Source organism: Leopardus geoffroyi, chromosome B1, assembly GCF_018350155.1.
Source record: "Leopardus geoffroyi isolate Oge1 chromosome B1, O.geoffroyi_Oge1_pat1.0, whole genome shotgun sequence".
In the NCBI taxonomy this organism is placed as follows: Eukaryota; Metazoa; Chordata; class Mammalia; order Carnivora; family Felidae; genus Leopardus; species Leopardus geoffroyi.
The window spans coordinates 193,918,185-193,944,268 of NC_059327.1; the positions used below are offsets into that span (position 1 = coordinate 193,918,185).

A 26,084-nucleotide genomic window follows, 5' to 3' on the forward strand; every position below is an offset into this window, starting at 1 on the left:
GCTCCAATCAAAAGACTAGGGTATCAGAATGATAAAAAAAAAAAAAAAAAGAAAAGAAAGAAAAGAAAGGAAAAGAAAAGAAAAGAAAAGAAAAGAAAACAAGATCCATCTATATGCTGCCTATAAGAGACTCATTTTAGACATGAGGACACCTGCAGATTGAAAGTGAGGGGATGGAGACCATCTATCATACTACTGGATGTCAAAAGAAGCTGGAGTAGCCATATTTATATCAGACAAACTAGATTTTAAACCAAAGACTGTAACAAGAGATGAAGAAGGGCATTATATAATAATTAAAGTGTCTATCCATCAAGAAGAGCTAACAATTGTAAATGTTTACACCCCCAACATGAAATCACCCAAATACATAAATCAATTAATCATAAACAATCTCACTGATAAAAATACGGTAATTGTAGGTGACTTTAATACTCCACTTATAGCAATGGACAGATCACGTAGGCAGAAAATCAATAAGGAAACAGTGGCCTTGAATGACATACTGGACCAGATAGACTTAACAGATATATTCAGAATTTTTCATCCAAAAGTAGCAGAATACACATTCTTCTCAAGTGCACATGGAACATTCTCCAAAATAGACCACATACTTGGTCACAAAACAGCCCTCAACAAATACCATTAATATTTTCAGATCACAACGTTATGAAACTTGAAATCAACCACAAGAAAAAATTTACAAAGCCTCCATATACATGGAGGTTAAAGAACATCTTACTAAAGAATGAATGAGTCAACCAAGAAATTAAAGAAGAAATTCAATAATATGTGGAATCAAATGAAAATGAAAACACAACAGTCCAAACCTTTTGGGATACACCAAAGGCAGTTCTAAGAGGAAAATACATTGCAATCCAGGCCTATCTCATGACACAGGAAAGATCCCAAATACAGAACCCTACCACATACCTAAAAGAACTAGAAACACAGCAGCAAAGAAAGCCCAAAGCCAGCAGAAGAAGAGAAATAGTAAAGATTAGAACAGAAATAAACAGTATAGAATACAAAAAAAAAAAAAAAAACAGTAGAACAAATCAATGAATCTAAGAGCTAATTTTTTGAAAGAATAAACAAAATTGATAAACCCCTAGCCAGACTTCTCGAAAAGAAGAGAGGAACCAAATAGATAAAATCATGAATGAAAGAGGAGAGTTCAAAACCAGCACCACAGAAATATGAACAATTATTAAATACTGTGAAAAATTATATGTCAACAAACTGGACAATCTGGAAGACATGGACAAATTCCTAGACACACACACACACTACCAAAACTCAAACAGGAAGAAATAGAAAATTCGAGCTGACCCATAACCAGCAAAGAAATTGAATATGTTATCAAAAATCTCCCAACAAATAAGAGTCCTAAGCCAGATGGTTTCCCAGGGGAATTTTACCAGACATTTAAAGCACAGTTAATACCTATTCTTCTCAAGCTATTCCAAAAAATAGAAACTGAAGGAAGGCTTCCAGACTCATTTTATAAAGCCAGCATTACCTTCATTCCCAAACCAAAGACCTCACTAAAAAGGAGAATTACAGACCAATATCCCTAACGAATTCTCAACAAGATACTAGCAAATCGAGTTCAACAGTATATAAAAAAAATTATTCACCATGATCAAGTGGGATCCACTCCTGAGATGCAGGGCTGGTTCAATATTCACTAATCAATCAATGTGATACATCACATTAATAGAATAAAGAGTAAGAACCATATGATGCTATCAATAGACACAGAAAAATCACTTGACAAAGTACAGCATCCTTTCTTAATAAAAACCTTCAAGAAAGTCAGGAGAGAAGCACTATATCTTAACATCATAAAAGCCATATATGAACAGCCCACAGCTAATATTACCCTCAATGTGGAAAAACTGGGAGCTTTCCCCCTGAGATAAGGAACAAGACGGGGATGTCCACTCTCACCACTGTTGTTAACATAGTGTTGGAAGCTCTAGCCTCAGCAATCAGACAACAAAATGAAATAAAAGGCATTGAAATTGGCAAAGAAGTCAAACTTTCACTTTTCACAGATGACATGATACTCTACATGAAAAACCCAAAAGACTTCACCAAAACACTGCTAGAATGATACATGAATTCAGCAAAGTCGCAGGATATAAAATCAATGTCCAGAAATCAGTTGCATTTCTATACACCAATAATGGAGTAACAGAAAGAGATATCAAGGAATTGATCCTATTTACAATTGTACCAAGAATCATAAAATACCTAGAAATAAACCTAACCAAAGAAGTAGAAGACCTGCATGCCGAAAACTATAGGAAGCTTATGAAAGAAATTGAAGAAGACACAAAAAAATGGAAAAACATTCCACACTCCTTGATAGGAAGAACAAATATTGTTAAAATGTCGATACTACTGAAAGCAATCTACACATTTAATGCAATCCCAATGAAAATAGCACCAGCATTCTTCACAGAGCTAGAACAAACAATCCTAAAATTTGTATGGAACCACAAAAAAAAAAAAACCCTGAATAGCCAAAGTAATGCTGAAAAAGAAAACCAAAGCCGGAGGCATCACAATCCCAGACTTCAAGCTGTATTACAAAGTTGTAATCATCAAGACAGTATGGTATTGGCACAAAAACAGATACATAGACCAACGGAATAGAATACAGAACCCAGAATTGGACCCACAAATGTATAGTCAACTAATCTTCGACAAAGCAGGAAAGAGTAGCCAATGGAAAAAAGACAGTCTCTTTAGCAAATGGTGCTGGGAGAACTGGACAGCGACATGCAGAAGAATGAAACTGGACCACATTCTTACACCATACACAAAAACAAATTCAAAGTGGATGAAAAGACCTAAATGTGAGAGAGGAAACCATCAAAATCCTAGAGCAGAAAACAGGCAACAATTTCTTTGACCTTGGCCGAAGCAACTTCTCATTTAACATGTCTCTGAAGGCAAGGGAAACAAAAGCAAAAATGAACTACTGGGACCTCATCAAAATAAAAAGCTTCTGTACAGCAAAGGAAACAATGAACAAAACTAAAAGACAACCAACGGAATGGGAAAAGATATTTACAATGACATATCAGATAAAGGATCAGTATCCAAAATCTATAAGGAATTTACTAAACTCAACACCTGAAAAACAAACAAACCAGTGAAGAAGTGGGCAGAAGACATGAGCAGACACTTTTCCAAAGAAGACATGCAGATAGTCAACAGGCACATGAAAAGATGCTCAACATCACTCAGCATCAGGGAAATACAAATCAAAACCACACTGAAATACCAACTCACACCTGTCAGAATGGCTAAAATTAACAATTCAGGAAACAACAGATGCTGGTGAGGATGTGGAGAAAGGGGAACCCTCTTGCACTGTTGGTGGGAATGCAAACTGGTGCAGCCACTCTGGAAAACAATGTGGAGGTTCCTCAAAAAATTAAAAATAGAATTACCCTACAAGCTAGCAATACCACTACTAGGAATTTATCCAAAGGATACAGGAGTGCTGTACCCCATTTGTACCCCAATGTTTATAACAGCACTATCAACAATAGCCAAATTATGGAAAGAGCCCAGATGTTCATCAACTGATGCACGGATAAAGAAGTGGTATATATATACAATGGAATACTACTCAGTGATGAAAAAGAATGAAATCTCGCCATTTGCAACAACGTGGATGAAACTGGAGGGTATTATGCTAAGTGAAATAAGCCAGTCAGAGAAAGACAGATATCATATGTTTTCACTCATATGTGAAATTTGAGAAACTTAACAGAAGACCATAGGGGAAGGGAAGGAAAAATAAGTTACAGAGAGGGAAGCAAACCATAACTCTTAAATACAGAGAACAAACTGAGGGTTGACGGGGGTGGGGGGTTGGGAAGGCGGGGAAAATGGGTGATGGGCATTGAGGAGGGCACTTGTTTGGATGAGCACTAGGTGTTGTATGTAAGGGATGAATCATGGGAATCTACTCCTAATGCCAAGACTATACTGTATACACTGTAAGTTAGCTAACTTGACAATGAATTATTTTTTTAAAAAAGAATATGTTTTATACATATATATATATATATATGAATATATACATAATGGAATATTACTCAGCCATCAAAAAGAATGAAATCTTGCCATTTGCAATGATGTGGAGGGAGCTAGAATGTATTATGCTAAGCACAATAAGTCAATTGGAGAAAGACAAGTACCATATGATTTCACTCATATTTGGAATTTAAGAAATAAAACAGACAAATATATGAGAAGTGGGTGGAAGAGAAGAGAGGGAAACAAAGCACAAGAGATCCTTAATGGTAGAAAACAAACTATGGGTGACAGAGGGAGATGGGTGGGAGATGGGCTAGATGGGTGATAAGCACTAAGGAAGGCATTTGTTGTGATGAGCACTGGATGTTGTATGTAAGTGATTCATCACTGAAGTCTAGTCCTGAAACCAATATTGCACTGTATGTTAATTAACTAAAATTTAAGTAGAGGCATGTGGGTGACTCAGTCGGTTAAGTGTCTAACTTCAACCCAAGTCATGATCTCACGGTTCGTGGGTTCAAGCCCCAAATTGGGCTCCATAATGACAGTGTGGAGCCTGCCTAGGATTCTCTCTCTCTCTCTCTCTCTCTCTGCTCCTCCCTCACTCATGCTTTCTCTCAAAAATAAATACATAAATAAATAAATAAATAAATAAATAACTTAAAAAATAATATTCTAGAGGCTCTCAGATGGTTCAGTTGGTTAAGCATACAACTTCGGCTCAGGTCATGATCTCACAGTTCATGAGTTCGAGCCCTGCATCAGGCTGTGTGCTGACAGCTCAGAGCCTGGAGCCTGCTTCAGATTCTGTGTCTTCCTCTCCCTGTTTCTGGCCCCTCTCCCACACTTGCTCTCTCCCTCTCAAAAATAAATTAAAAAATGTTTAATTTAAATTTCAAGAAAATTTAAATTAAAAAATAGAAGCAAAAAATAATAAAATAAATACATAAAAATAAAAAAAAGACAAATTAAAATATATATATAAATTTCTGAGTCATTGTAGACAGCCCATAAACATTGACTCCTAATCTTTCTCTGTTCAAAATTTCTGAATGGACTTCAGGCAACTGTTTTTCAAGGGCTTTCTTTCCAAAGACAAAAGGAGGAAGCAGATGAGTCATGAGTGTCCACTGTGATACAGAACAAGTTTTCTCCAGGAGGAATACTGTCACTTCCCTCAGCTGTTAATAATAACACCAGAACAAGAAGCACGGACTGGATGTCAGCAGTGAGCACTCGTGACCTTTCTAGGAACTTCTGAAGCAAATCACAGAAGTAATGTCTCTCCTTTTCCCTCTTCCCTTACCTCTATCCTTCCTTACTCAGCCATCTGATGTGTTCCCAAGACTTTCAAGCAGCCTCCCCTTCTGGAAGATTCTACCCCAGAGCTACCAGAGCTGGTAGCAGCTCAAGTCTGGAAGCTCTAAACACACTTTGTTTGCATGTGTACTCCACCCTTCCTTCCAGAGATAACTCAGCTCTGTGGCCCAACTTCCACATTTGTAATCACAGCAGCACCCAGGCCTACACTTTGGAAACCAATTTCACTTTCCCTATTTTGCCCTCCATGTTCAGTCAGGTGCATCTAAGACTCTGGCTACTGTTTCAGAGCCCCAGAATGAAAAATGGGGTTAAAGGAAGCCTGATAATCATGATAGAACTAAGCATTGAGGACACACAGGTGAATGTGAGGCTATGAACTTCATTCTGCTCTAATGATGTTCAGGGTCTAGCTGGGAATACAGACACTGAGCTGGTGGTCATCCCATCACCCACAGGGAAAACATGCTAGAATTCTGTCCTGTGCAAATACACTCACGCTCATTCTCTCACACACTGAGAGGGTCCAGGTTGTGGGTGGGCCAACATGAGGTTCACACCCTCTCACCACTGGGGTCCTGCCAAGGTCCTATAGCCTTTAAAGAGTTTTGGTCCATCCATTGGCCAGTCTTCCTCCAAGAGTACCATCTTATCTGTCTCCCAGGTTCAGTCAACAGGTTAACACACACTCTTCAGAACACCCTTTGCTGAAATTCTATGGTAAAAGTAAGACCTCATACGTGACTTTTTTCATGAAGTCTTTCCCAACTCTGGTCCACCAGGTGGATGGTGCTCATTTCTGAAACTCTGTGGCATGGTGCAGGCACTTGGCTCAGAGCAATTCACATATTTTCTTGTTTGACAGGTACTTGAGTACCTCTTACCCCTACAGAATCTAGCAAAGGGCTTAGAGCACAGAAACCACCCCTCCCTCCAAGGAGCCGCTCTCATCCACGTACACACCCACGTGCCATTACAGATCACACTGCCCTGCAGCACTGTCTCCAGGCCAGTCCTTCCAGACCTCCCTTCAGTCCTCCCAGACCTCCCCTCAGGACTCTGGACAGCAGGACTGGTGTTTTCTTCCTCTCTGAACCCCACTTCCCCCCGCAGGAGCCCCAGCATCAGGCGCACCGTGCGTCTTTATTATGTGTTTGTAAGAATTTGTATTTTGTACATTGTGGACTCATAAATTTCACTGAGTAGAAGTTAATAAAATTCTGTAGTCATTCAAATGGGAGTCATGGGGAAGTGAAAATGAAGAATTGGTCCCTGAGAAATCTTGCTAGAAATTTTGAAGAGGAAGGAGAAACAAAAAGAAATTGTGAAATGAAGAAAAAGGAATCAGAAATAATAGTCAATGCAGGCACAGGGCAGATGATCTTTCTGTGATCATCAGGAAGCAAGTTAAGATGGGTGAAGAATGTTCTCTGATTAAGTCTCTAAATACTGTGTATGTCTATGTTTCAACAAGCATGATGAGGACTTCACTGAGTTCACCTTAGCAGGCATCTACCAAGGGACTATAATGTGACAAGCAATGTGCTGGACAAAAGAGGATGCAGGGGTGAGTAAAACAGTATCTTCCCTCAGGAACCCCAGCTTGTATGGGGCAGGGAAGAAGGGAACTATCAGAAGAAGGCCCTCTCCCGTTCCTGAACAGCCAGCAGCTGTCATCAATGCCTGAAATTCATGGGGAGGGCTGGTTTTCTCCAAGGCAGTAAGATTCCTGGAACTGAACTACACCTCTGGCTACCTCCCTGGAGGCCCATCTCTCCCTGGGTGCTGGCTATCCATTTCCACCTGCAGACTCTGCTCCACCCTCCACCCACAGTCCCTGGCTCCTGACTATTGCCCGGACAGGTGACAGTCTCCCACAGTACCAATATTTCCAAATTGTCAGCACTAAGCACCTGATAACACTCTGGTGAGTCTTGGCCACAGGTCTCTTAGGTCTCATGCCCAGGGCCATCTTAGGTCATAATGCAGCTCCTGGGTGTGACCTTGAGACAGCAGAACCAGGTGTCACCTGTTCAGGAATGTTCTGCCCCTGGTTTAACTTAAGGAAGTTCCATCTTGATAAGCAGGGACAAGTTTCAATACTTGCCTACCCACACTAAAAGACTGACAGAAAGTGACTTGTATGGGGGTAAGAGATTTTGGAAAAGGAAAATGAAGGAAAAGGAACATATAAAGAAGATAAAGTCCAAAGACCTACAAAGAAATACTGAGAAGCTATTATATAAAAGAAACATCAATGCTCTATTAGCCCAAAATAGAGATTGATGGGGATTTGGGAGCAATGGTATGGAAGTTTGTTGGGGAGGTATATTTATTATAGCTCTGTTTGTTTTTATTATTTGTAATATACTGGCTTGTATACCGTTCATCTAATGCAACTGTTTTTGCTTACTGTATTGCAGGCACTATTTTAGGTCATAAATATATACCACTCAACAAAAAGCCCCTAGATTCAATGAGCTTATATTCCAGGAGGCATGTATCATTTTTTATCATTGTTAAATCTAGTTAATAAAAGGTAATAATGTATAAAGAGCAATCGATGTCACAGAAGAACAAAAAAGACAAGAAAGAAATAAAAATTTTAAAACTAACATAAAAGGATCCCTGGGTAGCTCCATTGGTTAAGCATCTGACTCTTGATTTCTGCTCAGGTCATGATCTCATGGTTCTGGGATCAGGCCCCATGTTGGGCTCCATGCTTGGGATTCTGTCCCTCCCTCTCCCTTTGCCCCTCCCGCACTTGAGGTCTTTCTCTCTCTCTCTCCCTCTTGCTCTCTCTCAAAAATAAATAAATGAATAAATAAATACATAAATAAATAAATAAATAAATAAACAAACAAATAAATTTTTAAAGTGTTTTAAAAAATTTAAAAGCTAACATAAAGATACAGGAAGGACTAAAGCTGTCCACAAAATTTTTGTTACTCTTCTCATCACAGAGTAGAGCTTGTTTTCTCTCCTCTTGAACCTGGACAGGCCTGGTGACCATTTTATTTTTTTATTATTTTTTTTAATATATGAAATTTATTGTCAAGTTGGTTTCCATACAACACCCAGTGCTCATCCCAAAAGATGCCCTCTTCAATACCTATCACCCACCCTCCCCTCCCTCCCACCCCCCATCAACCCTCAGTTTGTTCTCAGTTTTCAAGAGTCTCATGCTTTGGCTCTCTCCCACTCAAACCTCTTTTTTTTTTCCTTCCCCTCCCCGCCATGGGTTTCTGCCAAGTTTCTCAGGATCCACATAAGAGTGAACACATATGGTATCTGTCTTTCTCTGTATGACTTATTTCACTTAGCATCACACCCTCCAGTTCCACCCACGTTGCTACAAAGGGCCATATTTCATTCTTTCTCATCGCCCTGGTGACCGTTTTAACCCGAAGAATGTAGTGGAAGAGACGCTGTGCTAGTTAGGGGTCTAGACCCAGGCTCCCCTGGAAAGAGTTGAGGAACTCTGAAGACACGTAGCTGCACCATGGTGAGGTCATGTGGGGGGGGGGGGGGGCTGTGAGGAGGAGACGCCCTGAAATGACACAGAGAAAAAGAGCCCTGGCCATCCCCGCTCTGCCCACGCACCACAGCACCACCACACAAGTACAACGTCTGGGGCATTCCAGTCGACTCAACCCCCCAGATAACTTCATTGAAGCAGATCATCCAACTGATGCTAGCCAACACGCAGCATCATGAAAGATAGTAAGTGATTGTCATTTTATGTCATTACAGTTTAGGGTAGTTTATCGGCAATAGGTAACCAAAACAGAAAGTGGAACCCGGAAGTGAGGTGCTTTGTAACAGAACCCTGAGCATGATGGCTCATTCTCTGTGTACACTTGACCGAGATATTTGGTCACACACATGTGGATGTCACACTTAAATGGATGGACTCTAAGTAAAGCTGATTGCCCTCCATAATGTGGATGGGCCCCATTCAATTAGCTGAAGCCTTAAGAAAAAGACTGACCTCCCCCACGAAAAAGAGAATTCTGCCAGCAAATAAACCTTCAGACCCAAGCTGCAACATCAACTCTTCCCTAGGTCTCTAGCCTGTCTGCACCCCCTTCAGATTTTGGACTTGTCAGTTGCCACAATCGTGGGAGCTAATGCCTTAAAATAAACATCTCCTCTCCCCCCATCCCTGCCCCTCCTCACCTCTCTCTCACTCTCTCCCTCTCCCTGGAGAACCCCGACTACCACAGCGTGGCACCAGCATTGGGAGTGAGTGGCAGGCTGGGGTAAGACAGACCTCAGGGAGGGGCACCCGGCTGGCTCAGAGGAGGGTAGGGCTGTTGATCTCGGGGTTCTGAGTTTAAGCCCCACCTTGGGTGTGGAGATTGCTTAAGTAAATAAAACTTTAAAAAGAAAAAAGAAAGACAGAAAGGCCTTAAGGGGACTGTTCCTAAAGGCTGGACACACAGGAAGGAAACTGTCACTGGAGCCTAAGAAAAAGTTGACCCATGTTAGATGGTTGTGGTAACACTGTCCTCCGCAGTAACAGAAATACTTGAGGAACTTGGGAATTTGCCTAAGGAGATTTCCAGGCAGAATGTCAGAGGCGCACCTCATTTCTTTTCACCGCACACGATAAGGTACAGATTCATTTTTAGACAGAATCAAGAGCAAACATTTCCAAGTCAGGATTTGCTGGGTTGCAAAATAAAGCTGCTTTTCATTCCTAGTCTTTCCCGGTAAAAGAATATCAAACCAAGAAATGGTGACGAGGCAGAAATCACATCCAGGGGCTTCCAGTAAAACATCAGGGCTGGGACTCCCAGACTCTGAAACAGCAGAGAGACATTGTGATGGTCCACCTTTCCAGCATCCCTGGTAATGCCAGCCTTTCAGCAGACCCCTCCATGGTGTCCCTCATGTGAGTGATGTCCCCTGTATCTTGGATATGTCAACTTAGTTGAGCCCCCAAATAACTCCAGTCCCAGCCAACATCACAAGGAGCAGAAGAAACACGTAGTTAAGCCCAGTTGATCCAAGGGTCATGTAAAATAATGAAATGCTTTATGCTTTAGATCACTAAGTTTTGGAGTCGTTTATTATGTAGTCACAGATAAGCAAGATGCCAATTGTAGACCATTTGAAACTGAAGAATAATAAGGAAAGAAATCTACAAGAAACTTACTAAAGGCCTAAAATCAGTGGCGGAATAATAAGAATCAGCTGTTAACAATTCCCTTAACCCAGCAGTACCGTATTTCACTGCCTTTCTTCCATTTGCATTCAGTTTTATATAGTTACGATTGTCATATACATTGTTTTTGATACTGGTTTTGTTTTGCCTGGGATCACGTAACATGTCAAATTTGTGTATATTAACACGTAGTTATAATAAAGACCTACAGAGGTAAGAAGAACTAGAAATATCAGGTCAAAATGGAATTACAAGGTTGAATAATTGACATAAAGTGAAGTTCTGGCCCAGTATAAAAGACCAAAGCAGGAAACAGTGACCCAGCAAGGAGTGGATGGGAAAAGAGGATCGCGGGAATGATCTCAGAATTCATCAGGGTAAAGATTTCTGATGCTGAGAAGTATGACTACACGGGAAATAGCATGCCAGACTTTCAACAACATAGAAAGAAGATTAGTGACCAGAGTCATAACCTTGAAGTTAAAGTCTCAAGAGTCAGGGGAGCAACAGAAGTTTTAAGTGTTCCAAGGACAACAAGCAGAGAGAAAGAAAATACTACATACATGATCTACAATATATAAAGAATGCCCGTAAGAAGAAATAAATAGGGGCAACTGGTTAAGCATCAGGCTTCAGCTCAGGTCATGATCTCACAGTTTGTGAGTTCAAGCCCTGCATCGGGCTCTGTGCTGACAGCTCAGAGCCTAGAACGTGCTTTGGATTCTGTGTCTCCCTCCTTGTCTGCCCCTCCCCTGCTTGCACTCTGACTCTCTCTGTCTCTCAAAAATAAATAAATGTCAAAAAATTTTTTTAAAAAACAGAATTTTTGTGTCTGTATTTATTAAGAATATTGATCTGAGGTTTTCTTTTCTTTCTTTTCTCATTTTTTATTTTTATGTTTTTGTCTGGTTTGGGCAATACTAGCTTTATAAAAAAAATTGGGAATTATTTCTTCCTCTTCTATGTCTGAAAGAAATTGTGTAGGATAGGTTTTCATTCTTCTTTAAATATCTGGAAGAATTCTACACTAAAACCACTTGGGCTTGGAGATTTCTTTCTTGGTAGTTTTTAAATTAAAAACTCAATTTCTTTGGGGTGCCTGGAAGGCTCAGTTGGTTAAGTGTCTGACTTTGGCTTAGATCATGATCTCACGGTTCTTGGGGTCGAGCCCTGCGTCGGGCTCTGTGCTGACAGCTCAGAGCCCGGAGCCTGCTTCAGATTCTGTGTCTCCCTCTCTCTCTGCCCCTCCCCCGCTCGTTCTCGTTCTCTCTCTGTCTCTCTCTCTCTCTCTCAAAAATAAATAAAAATATTTTTAAAATTAAAAAAAAGAAAATTGGAAACGAATTTTTGTGGACCGAAATAGTTACCTCTACCCTATAGAATGAGATAAATCAGGGGCACCTGGGTGGCTCAGTGGGTTAAGTGTCCTACTTCATCTTAGGTAATGATCTCTGTGCTGATGGCTCAGAGCCTACTTCAGATTCTGTGTCTCCCTCTCTCTCTGCCCTTCCCCTATGCATGCTTTCTCTCTCTCTCAAAAACAAAATAAACACTAAAAAAAATTTTGTTTTTTTTAATAATGAGGTAAATCTACCTGTGCTAACACGGAAAGATCTCCAGGGCCATGTGTTTAATTTTTTAAAAAATAACAGTAAAACAAAAAATTAGAAACAACATAAATTTGGGGCACCTGGTGGTTCAGTGGGTTAAGCTTCCAACTCTTGATCTCATCCCAGGTCATGATCTCAGGGTTTGGGAGTTCAAGCCTGCCACCCGGCTCTGTGCTGACAGTGTGAAGCCTGCTTGGGATTCTGTCTCTCCTCTCTCTGCCCCTTCCCTGCTTGTACTCTCTGTCAAAATAAATGAATTTAAAAAAAAAAAAAAAAAAAAGGAAACAACATGGAGGACGGATACACTGAATTGTAATTTTTTTAATTTTTTTTTTTCAACGTTTATTTATTTTTGGGACAGAGAGAGACACAGCATGAACGGGGGAAGGGCAGAGAGAGAGGGAGACACAGAATCGGAAACAGGCTCCAGGCTCTGAGCCATCAGCCCAGAGCCTGATGCGGGGCTCGAACTCACGGACCGCGAGATCGTGACCTGGCTGAAGTCGGACGCTTAACCGACTGCGCCACCCAGGCGCCCCTGAATTGTAATTTAAATAGCTTTAATACTAGGTATCCATTTTCATGTTGGCCTTGATCTCTATTTATTATTGTTAAAAGGTGACTGTGATACTGCCTTTCCAAAAACAATAGCATTAACACTTTGTATGTATCGGGATTATTCCTCCTAATCCTCAGAATTTCCACATGTGGAAGAATTTCCACATCATTCCAATCTCCATTCTGAGATCATTGCAGCCCAGAGAAAGTATCTTGCCCAAAACTACACTGTGACTGACAGAGCCGAGATTTAAACCCCAGCCAGTGTGATTCCCGAAGTTGTGTCCTTAAACTCTCCGAGGATAAAGTGACCATACGTTCTGGTATAAGTCTATGGACTCAGCATAATTAGTAACAGCATCCCCTTTGTCTTCAAAATGTCCCAGACATAGTAAATTCTGTGGTCACTCTACATACAGGACATACATAGGCAACATAGCACAGGGGGTGAGCTCAGTTTCTGGATCCAAATTTTGGGCAATTGACTCAAACTCTCTATTTCAATTTTTTCGTTTCTAAAATGGGGGCGGCAGTCAAGTGCCTCACACAGTTAGTTGTTACGGGACTCGGTGATTTCATATTTCTTAAGTGACAAGCACGTGGTACCGTATGAGTTATTAACCCATTTACATAGTGTCTGCGTGTGTGAGTGTGTTTAATATTGACCCGGCGCCCTGACAAACATTTAAAAAGTCACGTGGTCCCCACGGAGCCTCGGGCTTGCTACCCGGTGGTGATAATCTAACCAGTAGCGTGAATTTACATTGAACAACAACAGAAATCTTAAAACTGTTACATGAAGATGAAACTTAAACGTCCGCCTCGATCATTACCAAGTCAGAATAGATAGCCTTGATTTTATCAACACTTTAAGTGTAGCCTAAGGGAAACGCTTCAACTTCTGATTTCTCAATTAACTATTTAATTACTGGGAAGCAAAACACTTACGGGACCGACCCCGGCAATCGTTGGCCTGGAAAAAATGTGCAAGAATCGAGGGGGCGGAAAGCGCGCGGGGAGGCTGGCGGGGTGGGGGGTTGGGGTGCGGATTTTACCGCTCGGCTCCCGGGGCTGCCGGTGGTTCGCAGGCGGAATTCATTGCGCGATCCCACACTCCCAACAGAAATTGTGGCTCCCGGTGCCCGCCTTCGGCAGCCTGAGAAGTAGCTTTTTACTTCCGGCTGGTTCTACTTCATGCACAACTTCAAAAATCAGTTCTGTGGGTGAAACCAAACCCTGGGAATGAAAGTCAAGAAAGCGGTTCCCTCTGGGGGTGATTAGGTGGGAGGAGGAAAGAGGAACCCTCTGGAAAGTTTCCGCAGACTGATGTGGGTGGTGTTTTCAGGGTGGGTACCGATGCGTCGAACCGATGCACCTGACAGTGTAAATTTTATCTCACGTTCCAAAGTTAGTGTTTTGGTTTAATTTTGTCACTGAGCTCTCTGTCCCATTTATCCCTGGGGGCGCAAGAAAGGCTGTTTTATATTCGTGAATAAAATTCACTGTAGTGGTCTGGCCCCTCTGATGCCATCCTTCCCCCTCCCCTCCCGCTCCCCCCGCCACACACACACCCCTGCAGGCTCCAGAAGCCTCCCAACCAGGCAGGTGTCACCGGTAACTGTCCGGGCCAGAGCCCGCGCACAGAAGTCCCCTGCAAAGCAGAGAGCGCCCGCGATCCTCCGCGCCCACCAGTTGCGCGCCTGCAGCGCGGCGGCGAGCGCGGAGCGGGGCCCCGCCGGCGCCGCGCGTGTTGCCCAGAAGGCGGGCGTCCGCGCCCAGGGATCGGCCGCCGAACCGCGCGCTCCCCGCCCGCCGGCGCGCGCAGGTGCCAACGCCAGGCGCTCCCGCGAGCGGCGCGGAACGTCAAGGCCAGCGCTCCCCAGCCGGCACTGGCCGGCGGGCTCTCCGCTGACCCGGAATAGAAGATGCTTTGTTTTCGCGCGCGGTGCCCCGCCGCGCCCCGCCGCGCGCCACCGGACGCCGACTCACCCCAACTCGGGTCGCACGATTTGGGTGTAGGTGTAGCACCGTCCGAGGATTATCTCGTAAAAATGGGCGGTGGTGCCCGCCCCCTTCCACTCCTGGTGCTGGGGCGGCTGGCGCCACATCACGATCCCCACCACCACCGCGATGATCACCACGACCAGGAGACCGAAAACCACGCAGAGACAGATCTGGGCTTTCTTGGAAATGTCGCAGCAGGGTTTCTCCCCGGACACGGGCCTGAACCTGTGGTCGGCCATGGGGTCCGCCGTGGGGTCCGCTCGCGAAGTTGCAGGAGAGACCACCCGCGGCCGGTCCGAAAGCGAGGACTGAGCTAGCCCGGTTCTGAAAATGCACCTCCCCTTTATCTAGCACGGCTTCCTTTCCCACCCCCCACCCCCTCCTCCAAAGTCCCTTGGCCGGCAGGACCAATAAGGATTTCAAGGACTTGAAAGGCCTCTACGACTACGGCCGCCGCTCACTTCCAGACTCCTGAGCAGACAAGGACCACGCTTTGCAGTTGCAGGAAGAAGCGGCCTCCTTAAGCTTTCTCTGCAGGCCCGGGAAAAACACAATATATCCTTACGCTTCTCCACCAGCTCCCTTGTTCAACCTTGCACTTTACCATTTAGCCACACCCTCTCCTGGAAAGTGTGAAGGCCGGCTGCCTATCTCTGCACCTGCCCATAAGCAATGCTCTCTGTGGGGTGGGGGGGAGAAGGAGAGGGAGGGTGCCCTACCTCTACTTGACAAGTTTGACAAATGCCTGCTCAGCCCTCTTCAAAAGTTCCACTCAAGCCTCCTCCCTTAACTCAAGTGGCATCAGTAATGAAACCTGGGTTCAAACTCAGCACCTCTACCCACTACAGGAGTGATACTGGGCACGTTATTTGATCTCTCTGTGCTTCAGATTTAAGACTGGGATAATGGCAGCATCTGCTTCATGGAGTATGGTGAGGGTTAAGAGAGTTCACATTTACAATGTGCTTAGCACCATGCCTGGCACAGGCTGAGTGTTCAATAAATGTTAGCTATTACAACCTGCTTCTATAACCCATGGGATGTGCTTGGAAAAGTATCTGGCATGCCGTAAGCACTCCAAGTGGTGGTTCAATAAATAATCGAGTGACTAGTCTTGGATATGCCCTGCCTGTCCTCTCTCAAGGTTCCTTAGCAGTAAGACCATCTGTGACATTCAGCAGAGACCTAAGGAAAGTGAAAAATCAAGCCACAGGACTTCCTGGGGCAAAAGTTCTCCAGAGGGTGAGGTGCAAAAACTCTGAGGAAAAAAAAAAAAGAAAGAAAAAAAAAAAGCCCTTGACCTGTTGCAGCAGCAGCAAGGAGGCCATTGGAGCTGGAATGCAGGGTTAAGGGAGACAGAACAGAAGAGTTCAGAGGGTAGCAGGGGACCAGATCACTAATAGCCCTGTGGGACAGGATAAGGACTTTTTGGACTGTGAATTTTATTTTGAACACATTCAAGGTCATTGGGTGACTTGATCAGGCATGGCATTTAAAATTTTGTTTTAATGTTCATTTATTTCTGAGAGAGAGCACAAGCAGGGAAGGGCAGAGAGAGAGAGAGGGAGACACAGAATCCGAAGCAGGCTCCAGGCTCTGAGCTGTCAGCACAGAGCCCGACGTGGGCTTGAACTCACAAACCATGAGATCGTGACCTGAGTCAAAGTCTGAAGCTTAACCGACTGAGCCCCCCAGGCACCCCTGGCTTGACGTTTTAAATGCTCAATCTGGCTTCTGCGCTGAGAATAAATTGTAGGAAAGTAAGGAAGGATGGAAAGGTGGAGACCGGTTATGATGACTTTGACCAGGAGAGTAGTAACAAAAGAGTCAAGAAAATAATCAGTTGGATCCTGGATAAGTTTTGAAAGTAGCAGCAACAAAGGATTTGCTGTGGAGTCAGATGGGGGAGGGGGGTTGCAAGAAAAAGGAGTCAAAGAGCACTCCAGGAATTTGGGTCTGAGTAACTCACCAAAGGAAGGACAGCACTGCCATTTATAGTGATGGAAAAACTGGGGGTGAGATAGATTTGGTTTGGGGAAAAAAGGTTCCAACCAAAAATTTGGTTTGGGAGGTGAGTTTGAGATGTTCAGTAGACCCCGAGTAGGGGAGCTACTGAGTAGGTAGCTATTTGGGTAAAAATATCTGGAATTCAAGGGGTCAGTACTGGAAACATAAATATGGGAGGCTTTACCATACAGATAGTTTTTATTTATTTTTTTTTTAAGTTTATTTATTTATTTTGAGAGAGAGAGAGCACAAGCAGGGGAGGGGTATAGAGAGGGGAAGAGAGAGAATCCGAAGCAGGCTCCACGTTGTCAGCACAGAGCCCCCACGCGGGGCTGGATCTCACAAAGCTGTGGGATCATGACTGGCCGGAAATCAAGAGTTGGGCGCTCAACCCACTGAGCCACCCAGGAAGCGCCCCCTACAGACAGTTTTTATTTATTTATTTATTTATTTATTTATTTATTTATTTATTTAAATTTGCTTAACGTTTATTTATTTTTGAGACAGAGAGAGACAGAGCATGAACGGGGAAGGTTCAGAGAGAGAGGGAGACGCAGAATTCAAAGCAGGCTCCAGGCTCGGAGCTGTCAGCACAGAGCCCGACGCGGGGCTCGAACTCATGGACCGCGAGATCATGACCTGAGCCGAAGTCGGACACTCAACCGACTGAGCCACCCAGGCACCCCCCTACAGACAGTTTTTAAAGCCAAGGGGATAAACAGAAGTTTCAGAGACTCAATGAGTAGTGAAGGTCAGGAAGATGAGGAGGGCTCGGGCAAAAGATGCTGACGAGGGCGACACCTGAGACAACAGCCTGAGACCAGACGGAGAGCTACTGGTGCGCTAGACAAGAGCCATTGAAGAGGAAGGTGGAGGGACAGAGCCCGATGAGAGTAGGTTCATGACAGTGTGTGAGAGGAAGATGTGTCAGTGAGCTCGATGGCTCATCCTGAAGACTTTCTGTCAAACGGATAGAGAAATGAGGACGTAGCAGGAGGACAAAATGTTGTCTCTGAGGAGAGACCTACAACCTTATGTCTGTGGGATGACTGGGTGACCCAAGAGACAGGCAACAGCTGATAACGCAGAAGAGGGGAGAATTGCTGGAAAAAGCTTAAAATTTGCAAAGCTCATGTGGAGGTGGTAGGAAACTGAGGCACGGGGGGGGGGTGGTGTGGGTGGGAGTCCAGCTGCCTCACAGAAGGAAGGTAGAGAACACGGCTTAGTGGACTGGCCGGCAGGGACACGTGGACACCCTCGTGAGCGCTTCTCAGTGAAATGAGTGGGTGAGAGCTGGTAGAACGCAGGAGACGAGCAGAGTGGGTGGATGGAGTAGGGAAATGAGAGACGGTCTCGGGGTGTCGTCAGGCGGTCAGGAATTTAAAGAAAGGCCAGTCAGTGAGGGGGTGTTCTTTTTGTCTAGCTGCTCCCCGCTGCCTAGTAGAAAGGGCAGAAAGTAGGCAGAGAGGGAGGTGTGATGAGGCTGGGGTTTGTGGGTTTGCCGGCGCAAACACACAAAGCCACAAAGCCTGTTGAGGCTTAAACAGCAGAAGCTTATTGTCTCACGGTTGTGGAGCCTCACATCAAGGTATCCATGGGGCTGATTTCCTCTGAGTCCTCTCTCCCTGGCTTGTACACGGCTGCCCTCTTGCTGTGTCCTCACACGGTCTTCCCTCTGTGTGTCCCCGTATCTCCATTCCAATTTCTTCTTCTTAGGGCACCGGTTTTATCAGATTAGGGCCCACCTTAATGACCTCATTTTGACTGAAATTACCTCTTTCAAGGCCCAGTCTCCAAATCCAGTCACCTTCTGAGGTACTGGGTTTTAAGCCTTCAGCATTGAAATTTGGGCAACGGGGACACCGATCAGCCGATCACCCCAGGTAAGTACAATGGAGTAAGAGAAAAGCAAGGAGGGAAGCAAAGATGGGATTTTAATAATAGGCCATCTGTCCAAAGGCCCACAGAAACTGAAGTCAGGGCAGAAGGAGGGTTTGAGACACTGAAGAGGAGAGCCCAGGTCTGGGGAGGTCCTTAGAAGGCCAAAATGTTGCTAGAGGAGGGAACATCTCCACTTACAAGTCGCTCCTTCCAAAACTGAGCTGTTCACCTTCCTCCTTCAAACCAGTTCCCGTCTCCTTTTCTAGTTGTTGTTGTTGTTGTTGTTTGTTGTTGTTTAGATAAGCTCCATGTCCAATGTGGGACTTGAACTCATGACCCTGAGATCAAAAGTTGCATGCTCTACTCACCGAGCCAGCCCAGTGCCCTTCCTTTTCTGGTCTTTTGAAATCTGGCAAAAAGAATCCACATCTCCACTCCATGGCTCAAGTCTTCTGCGCTCCTTCCCCTCATCCCACATACCCACCTAGAAGTTGGTTCCTTCTGCCTACACATTATTCGTTAAGTATCCGCTTTGTTATTTCCACTACCACTGGCTTAGTGTAAGAGAAAGTCTACCTTCTTTCTCACCTAGGAAGAGCTCCCAGCCGATCTCCCCAAATCTGCCCTCCCCACCTCCTCTACATCCTTTCCACCAGACAGGGGGGTGGCTTCCTTTTAGCCAACCTTTGTAAAGAAGTAACTTTTGAAGCATCATCCTGATGACCTCACCTCTCCACTCGTTCTCGACCTAGCAAGAAGTGCATAAGCCCCTGGCTACTCCCCCAGCCTGCACGGGCACGTCTGTCCCAAACCCCAAGGCACTCCAGAACTGCCGGCCTTCTCTCTGTCCCCAACCAGCCCAAGCTCTTCCCTGGAGCCTTCAAAGTTGCCATTGCCTCCCCATCCTAACTCCTACTGATCTCCTTCATGTGACGTCCTCAGGTAGCCTATCCAAATCCCATGTAGCTGTCAAACTGGGTTCTATCTCCAAATGGAACACTTTCCTAAACAGAATAACACAGATACCCATAGATCTCCCGGGCCAGTACTATTCTCCAAAGCTCTGGTCTGGACAGCCCAGCCCTGGAACACATCCTCTGAAAATTTTTTCTAGATGTCCCCTCCCAACGGGACTCGGAGTTTGCTCCGGGCTAGGTTGGCAGGAATTGAAGCTTATTACCTTAGTGTCCCAGGACTCAAAGTGGCATCCACAAGGGCTTGTTGAATGAATAAATAAATGAATGACCAACCAAAATTTTATTCGTGGCACCCATTATTCTACCCTTTCTAAACCGCATTCATAGAGCTGTTCTCACAATCCCAGATCTAAACAAAATTACGTGAAAATGGGATGAGAAATGTTGGTTTTGCTGAGTGTCCTCTTCTCTGCTCATCATCTTGCTTCCTCGACACTCTTGTCCTAAGTACAAATGTCCTTTTATATATATAAAGACGGTGCAAGGTCAAAATCACTTCATGTGATGAGCACTGGGTGTTGTATGGAAACCAATTTGACAATAAACTTCATATATTGAAAAAAAAAAAGTATTGGTGGGATAATAGTTCCTGTTCTACAATGTAGGTTCAATCTTCAATAAATCTACTCATAAAAAAAAAAAAAAAACAAAATAAAACAAAATCACTTCATGTGTAACAAAGCTTGGCACCCATTCCTTGCTGAACCAAGCAGTCCACTATTATTCAGGCTTGTAAAATCTTGAAGAGCTGCCGCAAAACAGCCCCTTTCGAAAGGGTGTTTATTTTTGATAATAATTATACATGAGGGGCGCCTGGGTGGCGCAGTCGGTTAGGCGTCCGACTTCGGCCAGGTCACGATCTCGCAGACCATCTGGGCTGATGGCTCAGAGCCTGGAGCCTGTTTCCGATTCTGTGTCTCCCTCTCTCTCTGCCCCTCCCCCGTTCATGCTCTGTCTCTCTCTGTCCCAAAAATAAATACACGTTGAAAAAAAATTAAAAAAAAAAATAATTATACATGAAATGCAAGTCAAATAGAACAAAGTGATATGTGTAGAAAATCATTCTTTCTGCTTCCCTGGACTTGCCTCTTACTACAGTAAGGAGCAAGCAGCATTCATACAGATACGTAGATACAGAGAAGCAAGCTGTCAGAGTTTCATAAAAATCATAGCGTATCGTATGTCCTGTTGTGCACCAGGCTTTCTTCACATAGTGATATATGTTGAAGACATTCTCTATCAGCACACATTGCTGTACCTAATTCTATTAAGTGACTTCTAGGATTCCATTGTATAGCTTACTAAAGTCTGTTTAACTAGACCCATATCAGTGGGCACTTAGATTTTCTGCTCCTTTGTTATGACATAAAATTTTGGAATAAATATTCTTGTGTCAGCAAATTTAAAAAGTAGGTTTCCGGGGTCAAAGGGCCTAGTGCCCCCAGACACCCCAGGATCCACTCTGCGGTGATCCCTACAGATCTGTTTGAATGCCTTCCCCCACCTTCTGTTTGTCCTTCAACAGCCTGATCTAGTGTCGCTTTCTTTCCAAAGCCCTCCTAGAATCTACTCGGATTCATTGGGATCTCTCCTGTCTGCACACAGCCATCCAAACACTATTCATGCCGTCCCCCCAACTTATCCACGGCTTCACTTTCCCCAGGTTCAATTACCAGTGGTGACCGTGTTCTGAGGCAGATGCTCCTTCTGAAAAATCGCCAGAAGGTCAATAACGGGCTGGCGCTATTCACATGCCTGCACCATTCACCTCCCTGCATCTCTGATCTCGCAGGCATCAACATAAGAAGAAAGGTGAGTACAATACAATAACACATTTTTTTTTTTTTAATTTTTTTTTTTTCAACGTTTATTTATTTTTGGGACAGAGAGAGACAGAGCATGAACGGGGGAGGGGCAGAGAGAGAGAGAGGGAGACACAGAATCGGAAACAGGCTCCGGGCTCTGAGCCATCATGAGCCATCAGCCCAGAGCCCGACGCGGGGCTCGAACTCACGGACCGTGAGATCGTGACCTGGCTGAAGTCGGACGCTCAACCGACTGCGCCACCCAGGCGCCCCTACAATAACACATTTTGAGAGAGAGATCACATTCACATGCCTTTTATTACAGTACATTGTTATAATTGTTCTATTTTATCATTAATTATTGTTGTTAATCTCTTACTGTGCCTAATTTACAAATTGGACGTTTTCATAGGTGTGTATGTATAGGCACAAACATAGAATAAATATAGGGTTCAGTGCTAACGGCATCCCCTGGGGGTCTCGGAACATGCCCCGTGGTTAAGGGGGACCACTGTACTTATTTGTTGGATTCTTGCTAGATGCCAGACATTCGGCTAAGTTCTCTGTATGTGTCACCTGATTCAACTCTCAAAATAATTCAGTGATACCCACGGATATTTTTAAACCCATTTTACAGAAGAGGAACTTGTCCTCCAGAGAAGCTTTGATTACTTGCCCACGGGGAAGGGCCCACTCAGGTCTCCCTGACGGGAAAGGCTGTGTTCTTACTGCTCTACACAGGGATTCCTCAAGGCCAGTCTATTTCTGTCCCTTCAGCAAGCTATCATGGTGCCTGGCACAAGGTCCCTAATACTGATTGAATGAATGAATGTCAAAATACACCATTTTTGGAGCCTCAGTGCATTGTAACTATGGGCAAATAAGTCCACAATAACAACATTACCATGTGTCAAGTGCCCAGCCTGTCTTAGGTATGTCTGTTATCTCAGGTAATCCCTACTTTTTTAAAAAAAGTTTTTCTGGGGGCACCTGGGTGGCTCAGTCGGTTAAGCGACTGACTTTGGCTCAGGTCATGATCTCACAGTTTGTGGGTTCAAGGCCCGTGTCAGGCTCTGTGCTGACAGCTCAGAACCTGGAGCCTGCTTTGGATTCTGTGTCTCCCTCTCTCTCTGCCCCTCCCCAACTTATACTCTGTCTCTCTGTCTGTCTGTCTGTGTCTCTCTCTCAAAAATAAATAAACATAAAAAATTTTAAAAAGTTTTTTTGTAACGCTTATTTATTTTTGAGGGGGGGAGGGGCAGAGAGCGAGAGGGAGACAGAGGATCCAAAGCAGGCTCTGTGCTGATGGCTGAGAGCCCAATGTGGGGTTCGAACCCACCAACCATGAGATCGTGACCTGAGCCTAAGTTGCACACTCAACTGACTGAGCCACCCAGGCGCCCCAATCCCTACTTTAACCTGACAAGTAGGCATTACACTGTGTCCATTTTACAGAGGAAAAAAATGAAGTTCAAAAGTGCAACTTGCCCCAAATCAGAACACAGTTAGATGGCGTACTGGGAGGGTGGTCACTTTCTTTTGCATTTGTAATCTTTATCCCCAAGGGCATACTAGAATGTCTGACACTTGTAGCTGAACACCTCACTTGCAGAAAGAGAAATACCAAATGAGAAGGTTCACAAAGGAAATGACTTTGCAAGAGTAAAGGATTGCAGGGTCCTTTTAGTTTCCATTTTCCAAGGTTCATTACATTTAACAGAAAGAGAAACTAAAAGCTGAAGTGCTCCCAAATCAGTGCTGATTCAAAACCAGAAATGAAGACAAAGCCAAGTCCGAGAGTGTCACTGTGTGAATGTGGAAAAACCTGCATTCTTGGGCAATGCTAGTGTGAGTGCCAGTTGGTACACCCTCTTGGACTGCCAGTATCTTGAAAATCTCTAGGGCACGAGAGGAATGACTACCTGTGAGCCACATAGCTGGCATATGGAAGTGTGGGTCCTAGCACGTGGGTTTTGAGCTCTCTTCTTTCCTTCATTAGCGATTTTTAAATCATTCAAGGAATACAATCACATTTTACAAATTGGAAAGAGAAAAGAAGAAAAATGTCCCCACCCCCGTTCCAAAACCCTAACCCAACTACCTTTAACATTTTGGTATCTTTTCTTCTAGCCTTTCTTTCAATCTCTGATGGCTTTAAAAGTAGCTATACTATATACTATTTGATATTTTATATATACATATATACTTTTTTTTTTTTAATTTCTGCTCTTTCCACTTCACTGTGGTTCCTGCCAGCCTCTGTCTCCTCTCCCAAAACACTGGCCCTGCCAGCCTCTGTCTCCTCTCCCAAAACACTGAGTCAGGTTCAGATCCCCGTTCTGCACCCCTTGGTAGCTTTGAGCTGAGTATCTGATCCTGTATATCTCCCCGTGTCTTGGGCTGTCTGTAAGACCCTGTAAAGAACAGCCCTGGTACAACCTCTTAGAAATGGGGCTTCTTCCTCTCCTTACACCTCCCATTAGAAGGTTGGCTCCATGAGAACAAGACCAGTGCCCATCTTTGTCCACCACTGAGCCCCTAACATCAGATCAATGCCTGGTATGAAATTGGCATTCAAGCAATGCTTTCAGAAAACCCAGTGACAACAGACTGATCATCCACCAGGAATAGAGAAACTAATAGGTCCGAGGTCTTCAACAGATCCCCCAGCTATAACCCATCCATCAACGTCTGTTGTTCATCTGCTGAGTAGTGAAGTGCAGTGTTGAAGGGAAAAGATGGGAGAGGCTAAGGTTAATTACATAATTCTTCTTTTTCCTCCTTCAGCAATAATTGCTAACCTCATCGCATGTCAAATACTTTGTGGACAATGCCCTACAGCAATTGCTGTCATGTAAACAGTTTATTGTTTCCGTATTACAAATGAGGAACCAGAGACTTGGAAAGGTAAGCAGTTTGGGCCAAAGTTAAGTTAGTCAAGAAGGGTTGTGAACCCAGACAATCTCATTTCAAGACTGTCCAGCTAACACTACCCCTGTGCCATTAGGCAACAGATAGTTAAAGGGCACCCACTATGTGCTGGCTCAGAGTTGGCACACTGATCCTGTGCTGGCAGAGGATTTGTGATCTAGAGTGGGGCCTTCTGGAAACATGTTCTTGAGCACGGGTCTGTGGCAACCATGAGGCTCTGAGCATCACTGAAAAACTTGGGGTGGCCTTGTTTTCCTAGGAAGGTGTTTATCTTCTCAAGGTGTTTTACACCTCCTCAAACTAAAGTTCTGTCACACACACACACACAAAAGGTGAATAGATGCTGAATATCAAAAACAAAAAACAACAGAGAAGCATACTCATTGATGTCAGCCGGCGATCTGGTGTTTTCTAGTAGTCTTGTGAAAAGGAAAGCTATGATTTCTCCTCCCACATCCAGCAAATGAGCAGAGCTGAATTCGCTCTTTATTCTGCATTGTCAATGATACAAGAATTAGTAGAACTTTGGAGAATGCCTTGAAATGCTCTTCATTCACTTGGGCATCCCTGGCTTGCTTGTTTAGTTAAACCGGTAGAGGTGTGAGTGCATGAGAAGTCAACTTCTCAGCCACTCTCTCAGTTCAGGCTGACCTCAGCCTAACAGATCGGGTAAGTTCTCAACTCTCTCCACCCTCCACCCTCGTTACCTATTTACTTGCTCTTCCTGAACTTTCAGCTGACAGCTTAGATACCCTATGCCTTGGACATCTTTTATGAACTTTCTCATTGCTGTCATTCCTGAGGTTTCATACATCCTATACTTCCTGCTTCTATTTTTGGATTTGGATGGTTTCCTCGTCACCTTTTTCCCCACACTAGACTGTAAATGAACTCTGAAACAGTCTTTTTGTTGAGTATGATTCCAATGACTAGCAAGTCCCTGGTACCTAGTAGGCACTACAAAACTGTGTGTTGATGAATATCACACTTTAACACAAATCTTTTTTTTTTCATTCACTTATTCTTCCATTCATCCATTAAATACTCACTAAGCACCTTCTGTGTTCTGTGGACTGTTTTAGGGACTGAGGATACAGTGCTTTAAGAAAATTCGGTCCTGGGCTTTAAGACACAGAACAGATGAACACAAGGGAAGGGAAGCAAAAATAATACAAAAACAAGGAGGGGGACAAAACATAAGAGATTCTTGAATACAGAGAACAAACAGAGGGTTACTAGAGGGGCTATGGAACGGGGGATGGGCTAAATAGGTAAGGGGCAGTAAGGCAATCTACTCCTGAAATCACTGTTACAGTATATGCTAACTAATTTGGATATAAATTAAAAAAAAAATTTTTTTTTTAAAGAAAAGGGCAAAGGACTGGAATAGACATTTCTCCAAAGAAGATATGCAAATGAGGAACAGGCATATCAGGGATATGCAAAGCAAAACCACAATGAGATTATCAAAACCATTAGGATGGCTAATATCAAAACAACAATTACACAAAATAACAAGTATTGGCAAGGAAGTGGAGAGATTAAAAACTCTTGCACACAGTTGGTGGGCATGTAAAATGGTGCAGCCACTATATAGAAAAGTATGAAGTTTCCTCAAAAAATTAAAAACAGAACTTCCATATCATTCAGCAAGTTCATTTCTGGTGTATATCCAAAAGAATTAAAAACCAGATCTCAGAGAGAGATTTGCAAACCCATGTTCACTGCAGCATTCTTCACAATGGCCAAGTTGTGGAAG

General features: G+C 43.9%; 1 protein-coding gene across 2 annotated transcripts in view; it reads right to left on the minus strand.

Moving 5' to 3' along the window:
• CD38 (CD38 molecule) overlaps positions 1-15,267 on the minus strand; it is a 58,187-nt gene extending 42,920 nt beyond the window's left edge. The window contains exon 1 of one of the 2 annotated variants that reach the window (XM_045474482.1): positions 14,710-15,257. In XM_045474482.1, coding sequence (XP_045330438.1) covers positions 14,710-14,963 — 254 coding nt within the window. In that variant the 5' untranslated portion in view covers positions 14,964-15,257. Of the gene's footprint in view, positions 1-14,709 lie in introns of both variants that reach the window. The other variant, XM_045474483.1, reaches the window with a different exon arrangement.
• Between the last annotated feature and the right edge of the window lie 10,817 nt (positions 15,268-26,084).